General features: G+C 41.0%; 1 protein-coding gene across 1 annotated transcript; it reads right to left on the bottom strand.

Annotated features, from left to right (window-relative positions):
- Positions 1–2,576: 2,576 nt before the first annotated feature.
- On the bottom strand, positions 2,577–22,510 carry LOC129113933 (protein sprouty homolog 3). Its single transcript, XM_054626418.1, has 2 exons — positions 22,106–22,510; positions 2,577–8,927 (listed from the first exon to the last, which is right to left on the bottom strand). Exon 2 carries the CDS (start codon positions 8,839–8,841, stop codon positions 7,948–7,950), a length of 894 nt encoding a protein of 297 aa, XP_054482393.1. The 5' UTR covers positions 8,842–8,927; positions 22,106–22,510; the 3' UTR covers positions 2,577–7,947.
- Positions 22,511–27,087: the final 4,577 nt, after the last annotated feature.

The following is a 27,087-nucleotide window of genomic DNA, read 5'->3' as shown; positions in this document are numbered from 1 at the left end:
AAGCTTACAAACAGCCGTAGGATTGAACCAGCAACCTTCTGCATCAGGCCACCGGGTCAGCACTCACATATCAGAGCCCAGAGCTGGTGAACGGGTTTATTGGTAAAAGCTTGTTGAGGGAAACATGCATGCATTATTTATTTTCTCTATCACACTTTTAACACACACACACACACACACACACAGAAAGTATGTGTGTTCATTTCCATGACTGTGTGTGTGTGTGTGTGTGTGTGTGTGTGTGTGTGTGTGTGTGTGTGTGTGTGTGTGTGTGTGTGTGCATTTTTATCTGTGTGTTTGCTCATGTATGTACACATGAGTACATAGAAGACATCCTTGCGTTATGTATGTGTGTGTGTGTGTGTGTGTGTGTGTGTGTGTGTGTGTGTGTGTGTGTGTGTGTGTGTGTGTGTGTGTGTGTGTGTAAGATACTAAGAGCTCTGCTTTAATGCACTCTGATTTGAGATGATGAACAGAAAGGTTGTGCTTTTTTTTCTCCGACGATTCTGCACATAAACACAAACACACACACACTTATGTCTCGTTTCTCTTCCTCTAATAATCTCTCCCCCTCTCCCCTCATCTCTTTTTCTATCATATGCACACACACACATGCACACACACATATATACACACACACACACACACACACACACACACACACACACACATCTGTATCCACTGCTCTGGGAAGCCATTAGTGTGACCCAGCCTTGATTACTTATTTATGGGCCCAGCAGAGCAGAGTGAGGGGAGTGGAGTACCAGGGGGCCTCATTTATAAAAACTGTTGTTTGACTTCACCCAGATCTCACCACAGTTGATTTTATCTTTTCTTACAATGTCAGCAAAAAAAATAAAAAAAACAGAAACGAGTGAGTAATATCCAATGAAAATTCAAAAATGGCTGCTGATATATCGGAGACAATGTGGAGATGTTTTAATTTGGTTTGAACTGTATTTAGCCTGATGAAGTTGGAGTCAACGCTTCGTGCTTTAAACTCCTCTGGTTGTATAGAAGTCTATGAGAAAATGACTCTACTTCTCTCTTGATTTATTCCCTCAGTAAACATTGTAAACATGAGTTTATGGTCTCAATCTCTAGTTTCAAGTCTTCTTCAATACAGCATGATGTTCATTTAGTAAATGATGCTCCATTTAGAGTCAAACAGACCATAAAGCAGGGGATGCTTTAGGGCGGGGCTACACACTGATTGACAGGTCGACACCAGAGACGTATACGGCGTCTCTACGTCACTCCTCCTCAGTCCAAATATGGTCACTTCCATTCATCGGTTGCAAGAAAGCCAAGATGCCAACGGCCGTAATCCAAAATGGCGTCGGCCAGATTGCGGAACTTGTATCTTCAAAACATCAGTCCACAAACCAATACGTCCAATACCAAAAATGGATTCAAAGCAGACGTTGAGCTCTTGCTGTTGACCTGCTTTTGAATGAGGAGCAGGGGGAAAATTATATTTCATTATAAAAAAAAAATTGTTTTAATTGTTCTTTCATGTCAGCGAGTATTGTTGATGTTTCATGTTGTCTTCACTAATTGGTTAAGAAAAGATCATTGTTCTGCTTAAAAAACCTGAGTTTGTTATGTAAATGGCGTTCAGTTGGATAGGTAAAGTAAATAAGGTAAAACTAGTCAGTATCAGACGTTGACTCAGTTTCACACAGGACACAAACATCCGTCTCCAGGGTGAAAGTCCTGTGTTTGTTTCACCCATTGCAGCACAGAGCATCTCACACAGACGTAAAGGGTGTTTGACGAGTTGGGTAGGCTGGTCTCCTCCAGCATTCCTAGCTATACCTATGTGCTGTAATTCTTAGATATACCACAAAATTATTTTGTATGTCATCCACGTTATTATGAACGAGGAAGTATGAAGACCGCAAACGCCGAGCCGGGAGACGGATGGGTCCAACAACCAGCTGGATTATTTATCACGGAACTTCCAGTAGTACTTCACGATCTTTCCCTAAACCTAACTAAGTCATTTACCATCTTTCTTAAAACTTCACTAAGTAGTTTGCTAACTTAACTAAGTAGTTTTGTTGCCTCAACCTATCTTTTTTATTTCCTGTGAAGAAAGAAGTTTATTTTGAAAAGACTGTATGTAAGTAACGAGCGGAAACTGACACGTTTTGCTGGACTTTTGTAGGAAAATAAACGATAAAGAATAATAACAAAGGAGTAACTTTTTGTAGGATATCATACAAACCGTCATATGAGGATACGTTGAGTCGGGAAAGAAAACGTGGAGTCTCCTTCACTCCAGATGTCTCACCCAGAATGCATTGGGGGCAAAACCACCAACATCCCACCTGTGACCCACTTTATTGCTTTAATAAACCCAGAGCTAATATCCAGGCAGCAGATACTCAGAACTAAATGACTTACATTGAGCAAGATATAAAACTGGTTGGAAGATCCCAATAATGACCCAACCTATACATGTATTATGTTTCAGGTCCAAACAACATAGAAGATGGCTTTGAATTAATATAAATATCGTCTGACTTTAGTGATGAGATGGAACAGTTGAATCAGTGAACGCACACATGTGATCTGTTTGGAAACTTTTCCTTTTTATTGGTTCATCTTTAGCCAGGAGGGTAGCAGCAGCCACGCCACACCGAGAGGAACAAACAAACCAAATCAAAAGACAAACAACAACATCTCCTCTGACCTGTAAAATAAATACTTCACTCATCAACACCATCCTTCGGGATTATTGTTTTAGCGCCATTGTTGCAACCCTTTAAATAAATACCCATGAAGCATGTCAGCAATGAAAACAGAAAAGTGTGAAATGCATATTGTTCCATATATAATATATTCATTTTAGATAGATTTCTATATATATTTGTTCCATATACTCTCCTTAAATTCTTTTACAACATACAAGATGCCAATTTGTACCAAAAGCGATGCTTGCTAAGACACGAGAGGAGGAGTTGAGTGGTTATAGAGGCAGCCTGCGTACGTACAGCGTCAGACGTGAGCGCCGCTTCTGAGGGAGGAGTGACGGAAACGTTTGGGAATGTTTGGGAGATCTTTGGATTAAAATATCTACGTATGTGAACGCTTTATTGTACATACAAATACACAGCAGAGTCAGCAGGAGTGAGGTATTGAAGCAGCACAGCACTGATGAATGGAATGAGTTTGACTTTACCAAGAGATTAAAAACAACTCAAAAAAGTCTCAAAAGTCTGATTTCACCCTTAAATCTTTACAAGATCCATGATGTTTTCCTTTAATTGTTTTAATGCTAAATGCTACTTTCTCCTGTCATCATCTATCTAGCTCGCTCCCTCATCAGCACCCTAAAAGTTTTAAACCATAAATTAGATTTTTTATTATTTTGGATTTTGTCCCGTAGATAAGAAAGCATTTACTTTCGCTTTATAACATCATTTTAGTACAAAATATCTGAAGAGACAGAAATCAGATAGATGCAGTATGAAATAGTATTGAGTATGTGCAAAACATACAAATTTGGATAATTGGAAACATGAGCGGATTATGAGGCGATGAGTCCCTGAGACATGCAAAAAGTTTTGTATCTCTTCGTCGTAATTTTGTGTATTTTTGTATTTGTTATGCTTCTATTTGTGGATGCATCATATGTGTCGCTTTGCAGTTGTTTTGTTTCTCTTTGTGGTTGTTTTGTGTCTCTTTGTAACTGATTTGTTTTTTTAGTTTTTGTCTGTAGAAAATTTGCCTTCTTTTTGTAGATGTTTTGCATCTCTTTCTAGTTTTGTCTTTTTGTATATTGTTTTGCAGTTATTTTGCATCTTTTTGCAGTTATTTTGCATCTCTTTGTAGTTGTTTTGTGTCTTTTTGTGGTCGTTTTTCATCTCTTTGTGGTCATTCTGTGTATCTTAGTAGTTTCTTTGATCTGTTTGTTGTTAGTAAGTCTATGTCTGTATTTTTTTTACCCTCTTTTGTAGATGTTTTGTGTCTATTTGTAGTCATTCTGCATCTCTTTGTGGTTCTTTTACCCCTTTGCCTAGTAGTTGTGAATATCTGTGTGTCTCTGTGCAACAGTTTTGCATATATTTGGAGTTGATTTTGGTTTTGTTTTGCCTCTTTGTTTAATGCCTTCCTGGTTGATACGCGTCTCTTTGAGTGACATGTTGTAGGTGAAGGCGAGGCAAACTGAAACTTGAGTTCATTTACCTCGTACCCCACACCTGCTTGTGCTGCTCTTTGTGTATCTGTAGTACATACAAAACATTGCATACTAAAGACGCTATGATTGGACAACTGTCACTGTAAATATTTGAAAGGTACTCTGAACACGGATTAATTATAATCGGTTAAAACATATGCAACAGTTTCCTCTATAACGTCAACCAGCTTTGACTCAATACAACCCAGGTACAAATAAATGTTCCTCAAGTCATCTCCCCAAGCACCAAGATCTGACATCCAGCCATGTGGAGACGGTGTGTGTGTGTGTGTGTGTGTGTGTGTGTGTGTGTGTGTGTGTGTGTGTGTGTGTGTGTGTGTGTGTGTGTGTGTGTGTGTGTGTGTGTGTGTGTAACCCATGTCCACAGTAATGCTGTTGCATTTGAAAACAAAGTCATTAAGAGAGTTTCATGTCCACATTATTGTTTTCAATCACCACAAAAATAGAAATGTGTTTGTTTCCTCCTCTAGTGTGTTTTTCTGCTGCTTTTGAAGCGTTGTTTGTTCATTCACAGAGCATGCATGCAGGATAGAATGTACCAGCGCATTATCAACAAAAAAAAAAGGCTCCCATGACGAGCTCACATCAGCGTTTTAGAAAAGCTGTTTTCTGCACATTACCTTCTGCTTTGTGTGGTTGAAAACGCTTACTTTGTTAACATGTGGGGAAAAATAGTTTTCAAATTCATCAGCATTAATGTGGACATAATTGGTTGCCAATATTTCAAATAATAAGAATAATAAAGTCATAAGTAACGCTAAAGGTGAAGAAAGTTGCAACATTAAAAACAAAACAGCCATTTCATAATTGAGTGTGTCCTCCACAGTCGCCAACCTGTCTATCAAAGTGAAACCAGTGAGTACAGAAACATTTGGGGCAACATTCACACATCCTGACTCATTAAAACAGTCATGCTTATTGTTTCACTTTTGATTGTATGGTGTGGAATAAACCAAAATATCTGAATAAAATTGCTTTATTGTGATAGAAGAACTGTTTCGTGCAGAAAGAGCAGAGCTCAACTTTTGTTCTTTGATGCCAAAGATGTTTTTGTTCTGAAAAAGGTTCAAAACCAGACCATGATACTGAGCTCACGCAACGTTTAGTGTCAGAGTTGCCCCAAAAGTTCCTGATATTGATCACAAGTGGACAGTAAATAAGTAAATGTTCATTATAATGTAAAACAACCACAGTATCAATTTCATAAAACCAAAATTATGCAGAATAAAAATAGTTATACACATAATAGCCCATATTTACATATAAAAATATAGCAAAGTAACATTTAACCAATCAGGTCAGCATGTGCACACACACACACACGCTTATAAACATGCATACGCACACACGCACACACCTGAAGCCGTGTGTGTGTGTTGTTTCTTTATCAGCGCTTCCTTCATAGAAGAGCCGTCCACTGTTCGGTTTGTGTTTGACACAAAATTTGAACCTGAAGTGCGAACTTGTTTATTTTTTCTTGCATGCATCGTCTCCATCCGACTTAATGGTGACATCAACATCCTCTCTTTCCTCCCAGCATCCCTCTCTCCCCATCAGCTGTCCATCTGCCAAACACCACAACTCCCCTCCCTCCCTCCCCTCCCTCCCACGCTCCATTCTTCTCCGGCCCATTAAGAGCTATCATGGAGCTAATTGCCTGTTTGATCAGCTCTCTATGGACCAGGATCTGGAGGCTTTTAGCCCTCTGAGCGTAAGAGGAGAGACGGACGAGGCAGGAGGGATATATGGGTGTGTGTTGTCAGCTGGCTGTAGATGGTTGGGTTATAATTTCTTTCTGTCTTTTTAAAAGCTCTTTATCATGTTGGGTTTTTTTCTAACTTTTGCACATTACCAGGAGCAGCTACTGATTTGTTTTAGGTCTTAGTGGCTAAGACGTAGGGATGCTAATGCAGTTTTTTTTGATAACCGATTGCTGACCCTCGCTAACTGATCATTAACCGCTAACCGACAGGATTAGTGCCTTTCATGCATGGAACTGTGGTTAAAGTGCCAAAAGGGGCTGATTACAAACTGCGGTTCTGCTGAATTACCTTAAAGCTGCATTCTCTCTACTGTCCACCAGGGGGCGACTCCTCTGGTTGTATAGAAGTCTATGAGAAAATGACTCTACTTCTCTCTTGATTTATTCCCTCAGTAAACATTGTAAACATGAGTTTATGGTCTCAATCTCTAGTTTCAAGTCTTCTTCAATACAGCATGATGTTCATTTAGTAAATGATGCTCCATTTAGAGTCAAACAGACCATAAAGCAGGGGATGCTTTATAAACAGCTCAGGGTGGACTGACTTTTTAAGGTGGACTAGCTGTTCTCATTTTAGTGACAAGCCGTTCCTCTGAGTTTAGCTCAGTTTTTGTTTTTAAATGTTTTAATATATATTTTTAAATGTTTAACTGAGTAATCAGACAATTTTTTGCTGGTTAACGGTTAAATAGCAGGATTGGTGTCGTGTGTTCTGGATCAAGGTAATGACTGACTGCCTGAATGAGAGTGAGAAAAGATCTCTTGATTCCAGGATGGTAGGAGCTATAAGCATGGAGGTGGGAGGTGGGGGGAGAGAAGGAGGTCGGTCAGAGAGAGGGAGGTTGGCGACAGACTGACTTCGGGAGGAAACCCGACCAGACCCTCAGAGCTCCACCGAAGCAGCGCTGCTAAAAATAAGACAAGGGAGGCTTCTTCTGCTGAGAAAACAACACACACACAGCTTCTACATACACAGGTTGTTGCACAGTAGGAGGACACACACACACACACACACTCTCACACACACACACACACACACACACACACACACACACACACGCTGCCTACTGACAATTGATGCACCCTCCCTCCGGTTAAATAATCCCCCATTCAGCTCTTGGCTGTCGGGGTAAACGTCGTCCATCTACCTCACAGTGCTTTTCCTTTAGAAATGAGCTTAATAGCATTTAAATTCACTCAGTTCGTACAGTGCATGGTCCCTTTTTTTGGTGTCAAACTGTTACAGATGTGTCTTTGTTCTCACTTTATGCCTTGGTGCTTTTGTTAAAAGACTCCCAGTCAGATATGCACCGCGGCACAACGTTGTTTTATTTCTTCATTCATTCATCGTGAACCTTTTGTGTCATTGTGGTCCTCAATCTCTCATGCATCTTCTGATTCTCTCTTCGTAGAGGAGAGAAACTGTGTTGGCATAGACCACTTCACATCGCCACGGGCGTCTTTCCTTCCTGATTTGGTCCATCGGCCGTCTGTGCGTTCTCTCTGCAGAAGGGTGGGGAGGAAGGAGGTTCAATAATAAATAAATAGATTTTATAACACGTCCAGACTACACCACAGAAAGTGGAGAGAGACGATTTCCGTCTAGATGTTTTGGTTAAGGTTGAAGGGCAGTCCAGCAAAAGCACGACAGCTTTTTTTTCTTCTTCTTCTTCTTCTTCTTCAGCGTGAGTTTTTAGGCATGAAGTCTCCCACAAGAACAGGCACAGTAAAGCTTTGGTCCCTCCTGAGCTGGAGATGAAGTAAATTCAAGGTACATTAGGTGAACAACACTTCACGTTGGTTGGTTGGTTGGTTGGTTGGTTGGTTGGTTGGTTAGTTGGTTGGCTTGTCGTATGTAGGTGGGTGGGACACATTGGCATTGTCGTCACAATGTCGGCTGTGGCACGGTTGATTGGCGACAGCGTTGCTTTGGCGACGGCTGAGGAGAAACTGATTCACTGGCCCCTGTCCAGGCCTGTCATAAGGGCTTCTCCAGGGCCTTGCTGCGGAGCGAGGGGTGACCAGTGTTGGGGTTGGAGGCGGAGATCTTGCGGCACACGGTGTTGGTGTTGCTGCACCTGCAGCCGGGGCGCGTGTTGCGGTCGTGGGCGCACTGGCACATGGCAAGGCACAGCCTGGCTAGGGGGTAGCAGCAGAGGCAGGGCAGGCAGAGCGCCAGCAGCCCCATGGTGCCCCAACGGGCACAGGCGTGGGCCGGACCGCAGGAGCACGGCCGGTCTGCACAGTTATCCTCGTCGTCCTGGGCGGAGCAGTGGTAGAACAAGCCTTTAACGCAACACAAGCAGGTGCCGTACTCCACGGCGCTCTCGGCGGAGCACAGACAGCGCTGTCCGCAGGCCCAACAGGAAGGCAGGCGGCGGGGGGCGCAGCACTCTTGGCACTTACAGCGACCGCACCGCTCGCAGATGTACAAATGAAGGCCCAGCTCAGCCTCGTCATCCGTCAGGCCTTTGCCGAAGGAGGCATCGGGCTTGAGTTCTCCTTTGGGCTGAGAACGGACCACGGAACCGAGGCCAGAGTGAGATCTTGTCAAACCCAGAAGCCGCTGGTCTGAGGCGGCACTGGTCCGAGAGATGGAAGAGCTTATGGTACTGGAACGGCTCAGGTGGGACAGGTGAGCGTGCTGCTGTTGACTTTGGCTGCGGGGGAAAGACGACTGCGGGTAGATGGGGTATACTCCTTGATGGTAACGGTCTTCATGGGCATTGAAAATCCCGGTCTGGGATGCCAGTTCCAGCGCCACGGGCCTCTCCACATAGTCATTGTTTGCCCGGATGGCACGTATCTGGTCGAGCGACAGCACTGAGTCCAGCCCGTCCAGCTCTGTCCTGAAGGAATGAGCAGGATCCATCCTGGTGAGCCAGGCTGGGTAGCACCAGGGCTGCAGGCCGGGGCTGGGGCAAGGTGCTCCCAACGCTCACGGCACATCAGATAAACCTGCAAACACAGAGAAAGGAAGGAAATTTAACTTTCAATGATCAGTTGGCATTCATCAGAAAAGCCTGTTCTAACACAAAAGTTAGTTTTATTCCATTTATTGCAACTTATACAACCAGGGCTGCTCCTCCACCTATTATTTTAATACATGCACACCTTTTAGCTGTGTTATTTAGCTTTTAACATTTTGTACAGCCAAAAAGAAACCCTTGCAAACCCAAATACTAATTCCTTCGGGTAGAATCCAGACCTAGCACTCTTCTGACATATGTATATCCAGGTTTGAAACAATTGTTTTAATTAACAAAATTGTGTTAAAAGTTTTTATATTAATTTAACAACAATATGAAACTTTCGATGGAATGACTCTTCAAGGTTTTTATCAGCTCATTTTCTGAAACTCATAAATCAACTTCAGCACTGAGTGAATGATCTCTCCGACCAAGGAGAGGATCACAGAAAGTAGATCTTTACTTTAAAATCATAATCTGAAACATTTTCCTTTTTAAGGTGTGTACATTTACACAATACTCTAAATACTCTCTGCAAATAATGTGATACGAGAACAATACATTTGCGTGTGAAACAAAGCCACATGGAAGCACCACCTACTGAAAGTCAAACTGTTTTAGCTCCTATGTCAGAGCAGGGGAAGTGTATGGTGATTGATCGAACACATGAGCCAATGCAGCACCTGCAACCGCCATTTTTAAAAACCTGTTAACAGCAGCTCCTAAACTCCTAAACACCGATAAATGAACCAACGATTAAGTCCAGAGCTTAAAACATTAATGAGCACACGCCCACTGACCCAAAGAACGAGTGAGAGTCGCTGCTCAGCAACAGTAGAACAGAGACTAACCCAGTTGCAGCAAGGCTAACTCAGTACCCTTAGCACAAAGGCTAAGCTAGTAGCACAAAGACTATCCCAGTATCACAAAGACTATCCCAGTATGACAAAGACTATCCCAGTATCACAAAGGCTATCCCAGTATCACAAAGACTATCCCAGTATCACAAAGCAAAATGGCATTTAACAGAATAAAGGGACTGCCGAAGAAAATTTGCCTTTCAGCTAACTTGGGTACATTTGTTTGAATGTTGATTATTGTACATTGTCTTTTTTCAAATAAAGACATTCAAAAAGTTGCTTATTTATTCTTATATTACAAGAAAAATCTAAGAGAGCTTGTAGCAAAGGTAGCAAACATAAAGAACATAACGATTGTAGCAAACATAACGAATGTGGCAAACAAAAAGAACATAGCGAACATAACATAACATAACGAATGTAGCAAACATAACAAACGTAGCAAACATAACGAATGTAGCAAACATAACGAATGTAGCAAACATAACGAATGTAGCAAACATAACGAACGTAGCAAACATAACAAACGTAGCAAACAAATGTAGCAAACATAACGAATGTAGCTAATAACAATAACATAACAAATGTAGCTAACATAACGAACGTGGCAAACATAACGAATGTAGCAAACATAAAGAATGTAGTGAACATAACTAAAGTTGACATAACGAACGTAGCAAACATAAATAATGTAGCGAGCATAACAAAAAGTATCAAAAGTAGCAACCATAAAAAAATTAACGAACATAGCATAAATGTATCAATCGTAGCGAACATAACGAACGCAACAAACATGGCAAACAAAAAGAACATAGCGAACATAACAAGTGTAGCGAATGTAGCGAACATAACGAACATAACGAACGTAATTGTCATAACGAACGTGCCAAACGAAAAGAACGTAGCAAACATAACGAACATAACAAATGTATCAAACGTAGCGAACATAACGAACTTAACGAACTTAAAGAACTTAAAGAACTTAACGAACATAACTAAAGTAGCGAACATAAAGGGCGTAGCGACCGTAGCAGACTTGTGCCAGCTGCCGTACACCACTTGAGCATTTCTGTTGTCAGAGCGAATGCAAACAGAAAAAAAAAAGCTCTTGAAGGCTCCCCAGTGGGCATTTCCTTTTAGAGAGTCCCCAGAATTGTTTGGTCTGAAAACGTCTAATGTGAAGTGAATTTTGTTTGATCAAGGACAAATGTTGGCAGCACAGCCTACACACACAACCATCAGCCATGTCATCATGACCGCTGAGGTTCTCCACTGCTCAGGCCAAAGCTATTATTAGCCTGCCAGAGCCGGAGAGATACGACCATCAGGTCCACACTGTAATTTAGCATCTGTTGAACACAGCTGCTGCTGCCACGGAGGAAACCCACCTGCAGAGCCTGGCAGTGCCGCCAAGCCAAGCAGTTAAGAGAGATCATAAAGGAACTGTACACGCGTTGGTTTAATTCTGAAATAAATGTGTATAAATCATCAGACATGTTTCCTGTTGAAGGGTTTACAAGGTTTACAAGATCGCTTAAGTATATGGATCGGCCCCATTCAGGAAAATCTCATTGAAAATGGTCCTTATTTTAGAAAACCAGAGATTAAATATAAAGTGCAGTGAGTTCTTGTTTGTGGTTTCGACCAAGCAGCAGCTGTGGCTAAATGCTAAAGACAGTACTGAGATGGCTTAGGACGTGGTTTCTTTAATGGCTACCAATAACAGCCTTTTTAAAAAAGAAAAAGTCTACTCATGGACTATTTCCTGATGAATTTTTTTTTCCATCGAATAGTGTGTGGATTATCTCGAGTAACCGAGACATTGTTTCTGGAAATATGAGTTGTTGAAGTTTGGTTTTTTTATTATATTTTGAGTGAATCACCAATAAATCTCCAGTTGAAATATCAAATAGATATTACTTACTGCTTAAAAACCAGACGTTGCTGCTGGTTACACTGCTAAAGCAGACATTTGTTAATTATTAAACTCATCTCTTTTTGGTTGTGCTAAGAAGTTATGGTATAACTAAGCTAAATAACACACTATGTTGAAGAATACACGGTATAGTAGTGCATTGTGTACTACTTGTATGGCTGGGTAAACTGGGTTAAATCAGAATGTGCTTACGAGTGCAGTAAATGCATGAGCAAAAAAGTAAATTAAATAAAAGGTCAGAGTCTAGTTGAAAGTGCAGCTGATTTGATTCTCTGCTCAGACATCAGATGAGCCCTGAATTAAAAGACAGAACTCTAGGGGGAAAAAAGCAGCTTCATATCTGTTGCTCGCTTTAGAAGGAAAATGTGTGTTTCTTTGCATTTGTGTGTATATTAAGGAGAGTAGAAAACCAGCATGTACACTCAAACATACATGCTGAGCTTTTTACATACACAAAGAAAAACTGCAAGTCTTGCCAAGTGGCCGAGGGGGAGAGATATCTGGCTCGCTCCTCACATGGTGCCAGTCCTCTCGGAGAGTAATGAGGCCAAATGGAAATGCATTAAAAGCAGCTCAGATCATGAGATTAGATGGAGGAGGGAGGTAAGAGGAAGCAGCAGCAAATAACCATCTTAGGCCTCGTCCACGTGAATACAGATGCGTTTATAATACACAGTTAATGTATCCAAGAAGACTTCCTGTCCAGATTGATGTTTCTCAGATCGTTTTCTTGGGGTTACACATCGACACAAACCGGCCAGAAGAAGAAAAGAAAAACACTTAAATGTCTTCTTCTTCTTCTACTTCCACTAACACCCACTAACATCTGGCTTTTGTCTTTAGTGTGAAAGGTTAGAATTGGTATTCATTCCCAGGACAAATGACTCTACAGTAGTCACGGATATTTATCGGCCTCAGTTTTGATTAGCAGTTATGGAAACATAGCACGCTGATTTTAGTTTTTTGTTGCAGGTGGTCATCTGATGCATTCCTCTGGTAATGAGAATGGTTGAATGCATAGACGATCAAGACTGTTAAGGTGTCAGTATGCTTCAACAGTAGTGCTCGTCAAGTCATCAATCAGCATCCATACCCCCAACCACTCCTTCCCGTGTCCAAATTGGACATGAAATTTTATAATTTTCTGAAACCAACAATCGGACATTCAAACCCGCCTCACGCAACAGAACAGCTGTGAACACCTTGGCCTCAGGTCGGATGACATATCATACCAACTAGTTTCTTTAAACCATAACACAACCTTTAGACAATTCTGCTTCTCGGCCTGATCTTAGCAGCTTTAAAGGGACAGTATGTCGGATTTAGTGCCATCTAGTGGTGAGGTTGCAGATTGCAACCGACTGAATACCCTTCCCGCTCACTCGTCTCTCTCTAAGACTTTGGTAATGTGACCGCGAGTGCAAAACAGTGGTAGTGCTATTCACCTGACTTAAAGGACATCCATACCATAGTAACACTACTTTAGGGGTTCTGTCAACACAAAGCCCAATGTCTTCCTGCACAATGCATGCTGGGACATCACATCAGAAGCAGCAATAAAGTTTAAAGTAGGGATGGGTTGTTCATGTCAGGGCTGCATTTAATGCTTATTTACCATTATGCACTATTACGTACATGTGCAACCAATTTATTATTGATAAATAAATGTAGAATTTCCCAGAGTACAATGTCAACTAACAGTCCCAAAAAAATATATATATATTCAGTTTGCTATAGAGAACAAAAAGGTCTGCAAATATTGCAAAAGAAAATTGCATGATTTTTTTTTAAAAAGGTAAATCACCTTTCAAAAGTATTGCATTTGTTACATGTCCTTTGATTGATCTCTCTCTTTCTAGTTGATGAATTCCAAAAATGTAATAAATGGTCCACAGTTATGTCACATCAAACAAAGCTCTTCACAAATGTAGATTAAGATCAAAAACCTTTAAAAACGATAAATTGCTAAGAATCAATTGTTTGAAATGTATCATATTGTCACCCAACAACTTCATTAAAGGCAGATTAATAATCACATTATGTTATTGCCATGTTATGTAGAGCCAAATAGGTAAATACAGAGAGTGACCTCAGGAAAAAGCAGCGTGAAAAGCAATATGAGCGGAGCTAACAGAAGGATGAAACCCAAGAATGGCAATCCATCACTGGGAGGGAAGGAGGTGATTAGGAAGCCGGACTGTAAAAACAAAAATAAAACAAAAACCGCTTCCTGTCCTCCAGGGTTTCAAGGAGAGTCTTTAGAACAAGCGTAAAGGTGCTCTTCCCTCCAGCGTCTCTCTGTTTCTATCACTCCTTCCAGTCGTCCACCCATAAAGGAGCAGATAAGAAGGCCCAGGTTGGTTAGATGAGGATGCATTTTCAAATTAGTCCTAGGAGAGAGGAGAAGGTCCTGGTGACTAATCTCATCAGGCAGAGCGGTGGCCACGGCTCGCTCATACTCTGCCGGCCTATCAGCCCATCTAATTGTTAAAAAGACGAGGCCTGCCGTCCATTTCCATGACCTCATGTTTACTTCCTGCCAACCGCCGTCAAACCCCCCAAACAGGGCACCAATACTAGAACTCAAGGTAAAGAGTTAGAGATGGTGCTATTCGTTTGGAATTCGTTTATCCGCATATCTTACGATATATGACCATGACTTCAACCATTTTTACACGACTTACCGTAAGATATATAGTAAGATATATAGACTAGATCATTTTTTTGTTATCAACTTATCGTACGAAATATGGACTTTAACGTGATAACTTTACCGTGATTGACTAATCGTACAAGATATGCTCATAACCTTGATTATTTTCATGTTATTGATTTATGGAATACTTTTTGGACATGACCGTGACCATTTTTTACGCGTTTGACTTCTAGTACGTTATACAGTAAGGACATGGCCTCAATCGTTTTTTGTTATCGACTTTGATTTAATTTCAGTGGTTGCATTGCGCAGACATTTACCATTTCCTTCAACATCGAACTCCGGGACAATATATCTTCCAACAAAAGCGATTTTCGTGACAGACCAAGATGGAGTGTCCCCTTCAAGTACAACTTCAAGTCTAAACTCAGGCAAAACAAGCTGGTTCTGAAACAATTAGTCGATAAATCAATAAATCGTCTGGAAAAAGGATTCGGATGACCAACGCCTTACTTATTTATATATTCAGTCCCACAAACAGCTGCTTTTTCTAGTCACAAAAGTTGTGTTTCTAGACCTGCAAACAGATGTTTCAAACCTGCCACACAGATGTTTCAAGCCCTGCCAACACGGTTCTAGCCCAGCAAAGATCCGTTCTAGTCGTACAAACAGCGGTTTCTATGAGCCCCGCCTCCTCCATGTGCCTTCACATTAAGAACCCATTTGTTTAGATGCTTTTCACAGTGCCACCAACATGGCCGACAGCCCAATGAGTCACTTGTTCATCTTCGTCGACAGCATCACAACATTTTAAAGGACAAAACATGTTGTTGTTTTTTTTTACTATGAATTTGCCTCACAAGAAACGTTAGTAAAGCAAACCAAAGTGAGAAAGTCACAGAGAAAGAGAGAGAGCTGGTGTTTCAGGAGGCCGTCAGTGGTAACCTGAGGACGGACCTTTGTGCTGGGGGAGTATCAGTAATGACTGAGCCCCTGCCATGGGACACACACACACACACACACACACACACACACACACACACACACACACACACACACACACACACACACACACACACTGCTGGGTTTGAACTGTCTGCAGTGTATCTGCTGTTAACATAAAAACATTTAATTAAACGTTAGGAATTGCCTCAAAAATCACTGAATTCAGTTTCCTGAAAAACAGGCCTGAGTGGGAATTAAAAAGTCTTTAATCTGTAACATCAGGAAATGTTGCACACCTAAAACATTAACGTGTGATTGTTGTGACGGTGCATTGTGTTGCAGGAGGCTGTTTCAGTCAGCAGCACCATCAGACCTGCAGAAAAGCTCCTGCTATGCTGCTTATCCGGGTCCAGGTCATTCATTTAATCAAATATATTATCAGGAATAATTGTTATATACTTCTGGGTAGTACTGAAAAATTGGGTTTATAATAAGTAATTCTAGCCCAGAATTTCCTGACAGTTTTCCATCATACGATCATCCTTTGGCCGTGAAACTTGCATTTAAATGGTGTTTAAAAGATATCATTTTTAAATAAAATGTAAGTTTGTGAAGCCTGTTTTCTTCCCCTCTTTAGCTGTCATTGCTCACACACATAAACCAGTGCTAATGAACAGCAAACATCTCTTTGTCTCTGGGTTTAGTGTTTTGCACCATCCCTTAATTAATCGTTGTTCTTGTAACGATGCTGTTCAGTAGTTTGACTAAAAAACTGTTAAATTGTTAAGCGTTTTAGAAATAAAAAGTCACTTATTGAAAGGTGAAACTGATGAACTGTGCTCATCTTCTCGTCTGTCCACTGACTTCCGCTGAGTTTGGACTCGACCTGCCGTCGGTCGATTCACTTTTAACGGACGGACATCGCTGCATCTCTCAGCGGTGACATCATCGTTTCAGGCTATTTTAAAACCGACTGCAGTGACCCTTCGCCTTGGAATGAGGAGGGGTTGCCCTCTCCTCTTCTCTCCTTTCCTGTTGTCGTCTCCTCTCTCCTCCACCTCCTCCCTTCACTCTCCCCTTCCATCATGCCCTTCACTCCCTTTTCTTTTCTTCTCTGCTTTTCGTTTTTTTCATATCCCTCTTTGTCTCCAAAGTATAAACATATTCTTTGGGGAGATCTATGAGATTGGAGCTTTATTCATTTCTTATATTAATAACACTTGAAAACTGCAGCTCAGCAGAGACGATCAAAATAACTGATTAACCCAATCATGCAACGTATACAACATTTTGTATGATATCTCACGGTTTTTCATGTGTTTTCCTGCTAAAGTCCAGCAGCACGAGTCGATCTCAGCTCGTGACATGCATACAGTCGTTGTAAAATAAACTTCATCCATCAAAGGAAACAACTCGGTTAAGTTTAGACAACAAAACTACTTAGTTAGGTTCAGAAAAAGATCGCTGTTTGGGTTCAAATAACTATGGAAGCGCCGTTACTGAAGAATGGAAGTTACGTTAATAAAAATCAAAGTTGACTTCTCATTTCACATTTAGCACCAAGACGTTCTCCTGGGTGTTTGACCGATCCTACTTCAACCAGCCCTCTGTGGGTATTTGCGTCATGATCACATCGAAAACATACGAATGATATCTTTAATTACAGCACATGCACTTTCTAAGTATAGAAGTATAGCTACGAACGCTGGATGAGAACAGTCTGCCCAACAACTGGTTGAAAGCAACAGAGAAGATGTTTCCGATGCAGGGTGAAATGCTGTATTGGATATTGGCTAGTAAACAAGTCTAAGAACCAATCAGATACCCCGTTATAATATTATTTATCAGCTTATTTACGCTACACATGAACAACAACAAAATGTGTCACTTGCTACCCGATCCGTACTGCACATGTGCAAACTAGACCTACAACTGTGGTTAAACACTCTCCTGGAACCTTTCTTTCCACGCTGATGATGCTACATTGTGATGATGCTACATTGTGATGATGTTACATTGTGATGATGCTACATTGTGATGATGCTACATTGTGATGATGCTACATTGTGATGATGCTACATTGTGATGATGCTACATTGTGATGATGCTACATTGTGATGATGTTACATTGTGATGATGCTACATTGTGATGATGCTACATTGTGATGATGTTACATTGTGATGATGTTACATTGTGATGATGCTACATTGTGATGATGTTACATTGTGATGATGTTACATTGTGATGATGTTACATTGTGATGATGCTACATTGTGATGATGTTACATTGTGATGATGTTACATTGTGATGATGCTACATTGTGATGACATTGTGATGATGCTACATTGTGATGATGCTACATTGTGATGATGCTACATTGTGAACAACAGATGTGTGTTGCAGTGAGCAGTAAGCAGCCGGTGGGCAGCACAGTCCGGCTTGGCTAAATAACGGAGCTAACAGCTAATGCTAGCGGAGGTTGCATTGAGTTACATTATGATGCGTTCAAGCTCCATCCAATTAAAATTAGTTTTGGGCAAAAGATTAATAATGACGTTATCATGAAGTAGACAATCTTGAATAATTTGGTTTTTGGAGAGAAACTTGAATAAATCCAGTTTTTTGAAGATGTTTTCAAAGAAATATAAAATAGATAAAAAAGCAAAGCGACAAGTCGAGTCATGAGTTGCATATGATACCATTAAAACCAGCAGATTCAAAAGGTCAGAACATTTGACTTCAAGTGTTGTAGTTCTGGGTACGTATCACTGAGGCCCCGTCCGGCACTAGGACCCAGGGGCCTTCCTCCTGATGCCCTCAGGGAGCACAGCAGGATTGAATGACAATAAACTGGATGAGATACCGGATGTGCCGAATCTGACCCCAACGGAAAGACTGAAATAGACACTGCAGACCAGCAAGTCCAGGCGGGGGGGAGAACAGGAGGGGAGGGAGGACGAGAGGCAGTGAATGAGTGAGGGACGCTGATACGAATAATGATAACAATGAAAGTGGTGGAGCCAGAAGAAGAGAGAGGGAGATAAGAGGAGTCTAAACAAGAGAAGGAAAGAGAAGAGAGAGAGAGAGAGAGAGAGAGAGAGATCAGATTATTTGACTCCAGACCGTCACATGATCATCCACGCGATAATGATCCGACCAATAAACACGCCATGTTTGCTCTAATTTAATCCTGGTTCTGGTACAATTCTCAATGGGGAATTATATGTGCTTGTAGCAAGCTAACCCCCTAAACCTAAACCTAAACCTAAACCTAAACCTAAACCTAACTAAGTATTTAACGATGTTTTCCTAAACCTTACTAAGTAGTTTTGTAAACCGAATTGAGTTTCCTGTAAAGTTGGAAGTTGTAACAAGCGGAAATTTACACCTGTTGCTGGAATTTCGTAGAAAAATGTCCACCAGGGGGCGACTCCTCTGGTTGTATAGAAGTCTATGAGAAAATGACTCTACTTCTCTCTTGATTTATTCCCTCAGTAAACATTGTAAACATGAGTTTATGGTCTCAATCTCTAGTTTCAAGTCTTCTTCAATACAGCATGATGTTCATTTAGTAAATGATGCTCCATTTAGAGTCAAACAGACCATAAAGCAGGGGATGCTTTAGGGCGGGGCTACACACTGATTGACAGGTCGACACCAGAGACGTATACGGCGTCTCTACGTCACTCCTCCTCAGTCCAAATATGGTCACTTCCTGTTCACTGGATGCAAGAAAGTCTAGATGGCGACAGCGAACTCGCCAAACTGGAGGTTTCAAAACGATATAACCATAAAGCAATGGAAGACCTCAGGGTGACTACGTCAACTTCTTAGTTACAGTCTAAGGTTGGTGCAGTGCATCTTTCATACTGTGACGACCCTCCAGTCCACTAGGGGTCAGTGTTCTTTGTCCTGCAGGATGTTGGTCATCAGCTGATGAGCTACACCTGATCCATGTGGTTCTGGCTGTAAAAGCTCACCTCATAAACATGAGTGCTCTCTCTTTCTTTGCTGTTGATTACTGACATCCATGTTTGTAACTACATGTGCTAGTCTTCTGGTCTCAGCTCAGCCTTTGAGCCGGGCTTTAACGATACAGAAGTAGGTTTTCTATGTGTTAAGGGGAATACAATATGTTGGTAATCAAAACATACGTGACAAGCAGCAGCCAGATGGAGGCGGACACAAAGCAGAGATTCTTGATGGTTCTGCCAACACTGTCGATATAATCCCTGAAGTACCTATAAAACTCAAGTGATCTGAACAAAGATATAAACACAGCACGCTTTTGTTTTTCCAGGTTTTTCAGTTCGAATTTTGTGCACACATTTGTTTGTTATCTCAACACAACACAACAGATTTGGTAAGTTTTGAAAGAGCCCTACATGCCAAATTTATGACCAAGATTCAAAAGAAATAAGTCTTTGTAGCCCCTACTAAAAACAACATAACCAAAGTGTAGCATTTATATTTTAGTCTACATTTTTGTCTTTCACAAATGTCTGCAGAATGAATTTAAGGTCCCATTAAAACAAATGATGCACAGCAGGCATTTTGTGTTTTCTGCATAACACTTTTGTGAGAACATTTTGAGAGAAAGAAGCCTTTTGCGTGCAGAGAAAAAGTCTTGGATATTTTATATTTTACTACTGCAAAGTTGGAGTGTCAAGATCTTCAACTTCGATTTCAGTGTTTCTTGATGTGAAATCCACGTTTAAAATGGCAATTTTTCATACAAACAAACAAAACATTAAAAAAGCACCTAAACAAAAGCTATTATTGTTGTGGAAGCACACTTTCACTTAACTTATTTTTGGCCTATTATGAACACAGATCTTTTTCCTATTTTTGTTGTCTCTGGGCACAATGGCTCCAACTTGCAGCCATTATTACTGTCATTACGTAAAAGTAAAATAAATAAGTCAATGAAAGGGTAAAGAATCAGAGCTGCCTCTTGTTTTTGTCTAATTTTGACACAAATACTCTGCTTGAAAATCCCAGATACTCTTTTTTTACTTGATAGATGACTTGAACAGTTGTTAGATCTTCAAAGTAGTTGCCAAACATTTTTTGTCAATTTTAATTTTTTTTATTTTATTTTTTGCAGAAATCTCCAGCTTCCAATGGGGAATTTAATTTTCACTAAATTAGTGAATGTGGATTGTTTTTCCTATTAATTTTAATACAGTTGTGTTTTTTTTCTTGTGCCATCTAGTGGCCTTTGAAAGAACTACAACTAACTGCTGCATCTGGACGTCTTCTTTCTATCATAATTTAAACTTTGAGTGTCCTTCCTGTCCATTTTTACTGACTCTAAATGTTTGGAAATAAAAAAAAATCTTCACTTCTGTTTTGTTCTGTAAGTTTTAACAAGCTTTCTGTGAATCGTAAACACAATCAGAAACAAAGCAAACAAATGTCTGCATTCCTCCAAATATCAACCGTTATTTCTTTGCAGACGACATACCGCTCTTTTTCTTTCAAGTTGAGAGTTTAACAAAGTGTTTTTAATGTTGATCTCTGTTTCTACACGTTTGTGGTTCTGTAGCGCATTAGTCGATGCATTAGCTCCTCCACTGTGGCGTAACCCCCCTCGCCATCCATCTAACCATCCACCCATTTCATCATTTGTTCATCTATCCGCCATATTCCTCCTCTCCACACATACTGTCCCCTCCCTTCCTTCTATCCCTCCTACCCTGGTCAATCCCTCCCTCCGCCCCACACTACCACTCTCCTCCCATTCACTCCCACCCCCCACCACCACCCACCCACCAACATCAGTCCGTCTCATCATTTGCTCCTCCACCCCCCCGCCCCTCCTGTCCCACCCCAGCGGAGATGGGTATTGACATTCTGCATCCGACCTTGAGGACAATCAATCCCAACCCCACATGTCCCCATCACACACACACCAACACACACACAGCGACAAATACAACACAGCAGGACTGATGTCACAATCGTTAATACAACCATTTTCACTTTGGGAGCATCGTTCAGATCTTTTTACGTAAAGTCAGCTAACTTTCTCAAAAAAGTCCGTAAAAACACAACCTGAATGTGCAGACTTAAAAAACTGTCAACGTGACTAATTCAAAGCACAAAGCTTGGAGCGACCCGTCCACCAGGGGCGAAGGAGATTTACGCGATTATAAACCCATCCTCCGCCGGACGACTTCCCCGCCCAACGGCCAAGATGGAGAGTAAGAATAAGAAATCCATTCAAAGCATTTCACCAGCTGCATAATTGAACACCAAATCAAAGAGAAACACAGCAGACGATCTGTCTATTGTGGCTGCAGAAGACTTTAGGAGGTGAAAGCGTCAAGGAATGACCTGAGTTTAAACCTGGTTGCCCTCTTTTTTTGTTTCATGTTAGTTTTTAGTAGTGAAAGAAACCAAAACTTTAATCTAATCTCAAAACCCAGAAAACAAGCAAAATGTGCATGAAATCTTCAGCAATGTTACACAGAAAACGGCACAACGTTAATTCGTTGATTCCAAAATTACCAATTTCCTGTCCATCTGCATCTGTTTCCCACGAGAACCCAAAATGCATGTTTAATCTTTTTAACACTCTTAAGAAGCTACAGACATGCTTTATCACCACTATCATATTCCCCTAAAAACTAAAAAGCTGTTTTTAAAGCTGCACAAACCTTTTAAATAATTCCTTATTTATGAAACTTTTTCATCTCAAGGTCACGCAAATCATCAATAGTTCATCAGCAGAATCGGATGGCGACAGGATGAATTTATGATTACCTCTGATTGGTGGGAGATCCATTCTGCGGCGGCGTGCTGGGGCGTCCCGGGTGTCTGTGTGTGTGTTTGTGTGTGTATAAACTTAAAATACGTCTATGGAACCCAGTGATGATTTTATCTTAACTTTAAGGTACTTTTTGTGATGCCTTATCTTATTTTACAGTTTGTTTAACCCTTCTTTTTGTAGCTTTCTCTTCTTTAGGGTGTGTGTTTGTAAGGCTGGGAGGATGCTCTCTCTCAGCGTGGCGCTCCCTCCTCCTCCACCTCCTCCTCCTCCTCCTCTTCTTCTTCCCGGAGCTCCAGCCGGAGCGCTCTGATCTCCTCCTACTCCTCCCGAGGACACCGACCAGTCCCTGGCTGCATCGGAGAGCTCCACTCTGTCAGTCCGAGTCGTGAGGACATTCAGGCTGCAGGGTTCCCGTCAGAAACACTTTGGCTCTTAAGTGTGCAGTTTTTTTAGAGGGAGTCCAGGAGCAGAAGAGGAAGTGGAAGTATCTCCATGCAGAGTAGAAGACAATGAATTACTTGCAGCAGCACAATAGTTTGTGGTATAAAAAGAAAACTGCAGCTTGTTGAAGTGAGAAGCTTCAGAGATTAAACACTGAACTTTAAGATAAAAATCTTCCTCTTTTTCCGGATCAAAAGCTGTTTCTGTTCCCGTCCTGATGTAGTTTCCTCTCCTCTCCCCGAGAGATGAATGACTGAGAGATATCTCCCTCTCTCTCTCTCTCTCTCTCTCTCTCTCTCTCTCTCTCTCTCTCTCTCACACACACTTCACTCCCCCCCCTCCTCTCTCTCACCCCTCCTCCCTCTCCCATCACTGAATTCTGTTCACTTCTGCTTTATGAACATGACGGGGCAGAAGGACGCATGTTGCTTCAACAAATGTTGTATTTAATCTGATTCATTTTATTTTCAGCTCTAATTTAAAGATCATAATGAGATTAGAGGTTTACTGCATTGATACAGGATGCATGAAGTTAAAGATCAGTATTTGAATAGATTTGCTGATTCATCTCAGATTTTAGTTTGTGGTCGGGTGATGCAACGTGTCCTTAAAACACCTGTTCGTTTGATATTTACGAATGTCAATTTCTGCTCTTTACATGTATTGCGTCTTTTCAAAGTAAACTTACATCTTCACAGGAAACAACTTAGTTAGGTTTAGACAACTAAACAACTAAGTTAGGTTGAGGATAATATCATTGTTTGGGTTAAAATAATTTACAGAAGTGCCGGCACTGAAACATGCAAGTTACTTTAGAAATTATAAAACGTTGACTTCTAGTTTCAGACGCGGCATAGAACATCGACATTCTGGAGGATAGACCAATTTTTTGTTTTTGCAGTCGTTATACTTCCTGGTTCATAATTACGTTGATTACATACGATTAGATTTCATGCGATAGCTACAAAAAAAGCTACAAATGCTGTACGAGAACAGCCTGGACCCTCATGTGGGTCGCAGAAGATTTTATTAGGGCCACCAAATAAATTAGAAAACTTCTCCCATTGTCTTAATTATTCAAATATACACCTGCAGTACCCATTTTAGCCACAAGAGGGAGCCTGAATTTCCGTCTTGTTCCGATACGTATAGCAGTGAATCAAATAGGAAAGACTGACTTACATTCTGTTTGTTTGAGTGGTATGAACTAACTAACTAACTAACTTAGTATTTCGCGATCATTTCCTAAACTAACTGAGTTGTTTCCTGGAAGTTTACTTTGAAAAGATTGTGTTCACGTAACAAACGGAAATTCACACGTGTTGCTGGACTTTCATGGGAAAACGCACGAAAAATGAGAAGCAGCTTTTTTGTAAGATGTCATACAAACGGTCTGTCTGAGCATTCATTGAAAGGTAACAAGTGCTCTTTATGTAGGAGATAGTGAACGAGTGACCAAGGGAGGGAGCACCAGTTTACTCAAGAGATGTATTTGTTAGATTTTAAACCATATATATTTTGTTATAATGTTTTTATTCATTCATTCGTTCGTTGAATAAGGACAAGTGACATCACCGACAATATGCTGCATGACTGTAATATGAACCTCCTCCTTTGTCTGCGTGTGCGTGAGTGAGTGAGTGGATGCTCATGCATGTGCACGTGCGTGTGCATGTGCTTTTGTCTCTTTTGGTCTGTGCCCTTACTCAGCAACTTGCAACCATCCGGACCAAAGCAAGACACACCAGTGTAGGCACACACACACACACACACACACACACACACACACACACACACACACACACACACACACACAACACACACACACACACACACACACACATTAAAGTAACCGGACACTGGTCCATAATGTGGGGGGGTTCTGTTTCCTGTTGAGGAAAATATCTGAGATGAAACAAACTGCTGATAGAGAGACACTGAAGACAAAGAAAATGAGATTATCTGAAAGAAATCAGTGTTTGTTACTTTTATTTGTTGTTGATTGGTCTGACATTTGTTTTTTTAAAGACATTTTACAACAAAAAGATCCACATTTATATTTAGAAATAATCTAAATAAAGATATCACAAATTATAAACCAATGTGACTTGATTAACTGTGTTTGTTTGTTTGATTTGATGAGTAAAAACAAGACAAAAACAATTATGAAAATGACTCAGAATCTTCTCTTAATCTCTGTTGTTTGTTAATTATAAAAAATCGGCAACATTCTCTCATTAATTTCACTCACCGAGTAGTTTCAATGTGTGAAAAACACCTAAAAAAGAATCAAAACCAAGCACCCAGACGCACAGTTTGCACATTCATCCTTCTGTGGAACTGATTTCCTGAAATATTGCTTCTCTGAAATGCAACTTGCATGCCAATTAAGCAAAAGCAGCTAAATGGAGCTGGAGAGAGATGTTCTGGGTCAGGCAGGGATCAATGTCAAATGGCCTGGTTAACAGCATGCAGCTCGACAAAGTCATTCATTTCTGCCGGCGCTCCACTCTGAACGCACACTTCCTGTGTGTGTGTGTGTGTGTGTGTGTGTGTGTGTGTGTGTGTGTGTGTGTGTGTGTGTGTGTCATTGTGCTGCAGTATTAAAACGCCTGTTGGATGGAGGGAGGAGGCGTCCCACCCAAGAAGCACATGGGTGTCGACTTACACAACACATTACAGTCCGTCTCTAAGCGTGAGCAACGCTGCACAGAACACACACTCACCGCTCACCGATGCTTTTATCTGAAGTGCATGGGACAGACGGGAACTTTCTGCTCGCTTAGAACAGACATCGAACTGTTTTCTGTCGCCGTTTGATTAGTACGAAAGAAAATAGCAATTGTTATGGTGAAAAGCATAAAAATAAAAGTAGAAGGGACATTTATATTCAAAATGATGTCGCTGGATGGTGAGAGCGTCGGCCATTTTTATTTGTATCGTTGCCATTGTGAATGTTATAGCGGGCTAACATCCTTAGAAGCTAAACAGACTTAAGATAAGTCAGGATCTTTTCCTGAACCTAACTAAGTATTCCACGCTCTTTTTTACGATCTTTTCCTGAACATAACTAAGCTATCTTGTTGCCTCAACCTAACCTAGTTGTTTCTTGGAAGTTTACTTCGAAAAGAATGTATGCATAGACAACCCTAGAAATAAAATAGGAGTAGAATTCACATTTATATTAAAATCAACGTCGCTGGATGGTTAGAGCGTCTTTGTGTGTACCGTTGCGAACGTTGTAGCGGGCTAACTTCTGTATAAGCCAAACAGAGTTACAACGAGACTGAGGTGAGGTTTTGCAGTAACGTTACGAAGCGTAGCGAGTAAACGAGTAGAATTGAACTTAATGTTTCATCTACACTCCTTTGTCAAAGCGTAGGATAAGTGACAACTTAGTTCTGCTCGTTTTCTGTAACCAGTGCAGCATTTAAGTATCAGGAAATGTGCATGCTAGCTAGCTTAACGAATGGAAAGCGGGCTAGTTAGCTAGCTTGCTAATTCCACCATGCTTTCCACTATGCAATACTACAGATTGAGACCATAAACTCATGTTTACAATGTTTACTGAGGGAATAAATCAAGAGAGAAGTAGAGTCATTTTCTCATAGACTTCTATACAACCAGAGGAGTCGCCCCCTGGTGGACAGGAGAGATTGAAAGCATAAACTAATTTACATAACGCAACTTCCGTACTTAAGTTACGTCATTTTGGTAGTTATTTTAACCCAAACGACCATCTTTTTTGAGTAGTTTTGTTGCCTAAACCTGACTAAGTTGTTTCCTGTGAAGACTGAAGTTTATTTTGAAAAGACTGCATGCATGTAACAAGCAAAGATTGACATGTGTTGCTAACTTTCAGATGAAAAATGAGGATGAACTTTTTTGCAAGATGTCATATGCACCGTTGTATGAGGATAAGTTATTAAGAGTAATAATCAGTCATCTGATTTTTCCGGAAATCTCTTATTTGAATCAACGTGATGTGTTTAGGAAAGGAGAAGGTGCACTGAGTGACCTGCAGAGTAATGAAGTTACACTGTAAGAGATACTGGAGGTTGTGAGCCTATAGGAAAGCTCCTCCCTCTCTCTTTCTCCTTTAACGTCTGGGCTCTGGTTTGTTTCACTTAATTCTATCTCCTCATCTCCTGATCCATCCATCAGTGTCTCTCCTCGTCTCACGCTCACTCTCTTCCTCTCTCATCCCCTCGCTTGTCTCACATTGTCTCCCTGCAACTCATTTTCACTCCCATCATCCTCTCTTTTCTCGCTCTCTCTCTCCTTTGGTGAGTGAGTGAATGAGGGAGTGTGGGCGAGCTGCTGATGCACTCCTGGTCATTAATAAAAGTTTTATACACAGTCAGGAAATGCATTTGAGCCCCGGTGGCTGGAGCTCCTCTCAGACACACAGGAAATGGGCGCTTGGCCGACAGCCAATCCTGCTATTTCAGGGGGTTTGTCCGGAGCCAATCAAGCTGGGCCTGGTCAGTTAATGGATCGGTGGCTCTTCTTCTTCTCTACACCCAAATATCAG

The sequence above is a fragment of the Anoplopoma fimbria genome, chromosome 24, assembly GCF_027596085.1.
Source record: "Anoplopoma fimbria isolate UVic2021 breed Golden Eagle Sablefish chromosome 24, Afim_UVic_2022, whole genome shotgun sequence".
NCBI classification, from domain to species: domain Eukaryota; kingdom Metazoa; phylum Chordata; class Actinopteri; order Perciformes; family Anoplopomatidae; genus Anoplopoma; species Anoplopoma fimbria.
The sequence above is the reverse complement of the archived record's forward strand: the minus strand, read 5'-3'. Positions and strand labels throughout refer to the sequence as shown.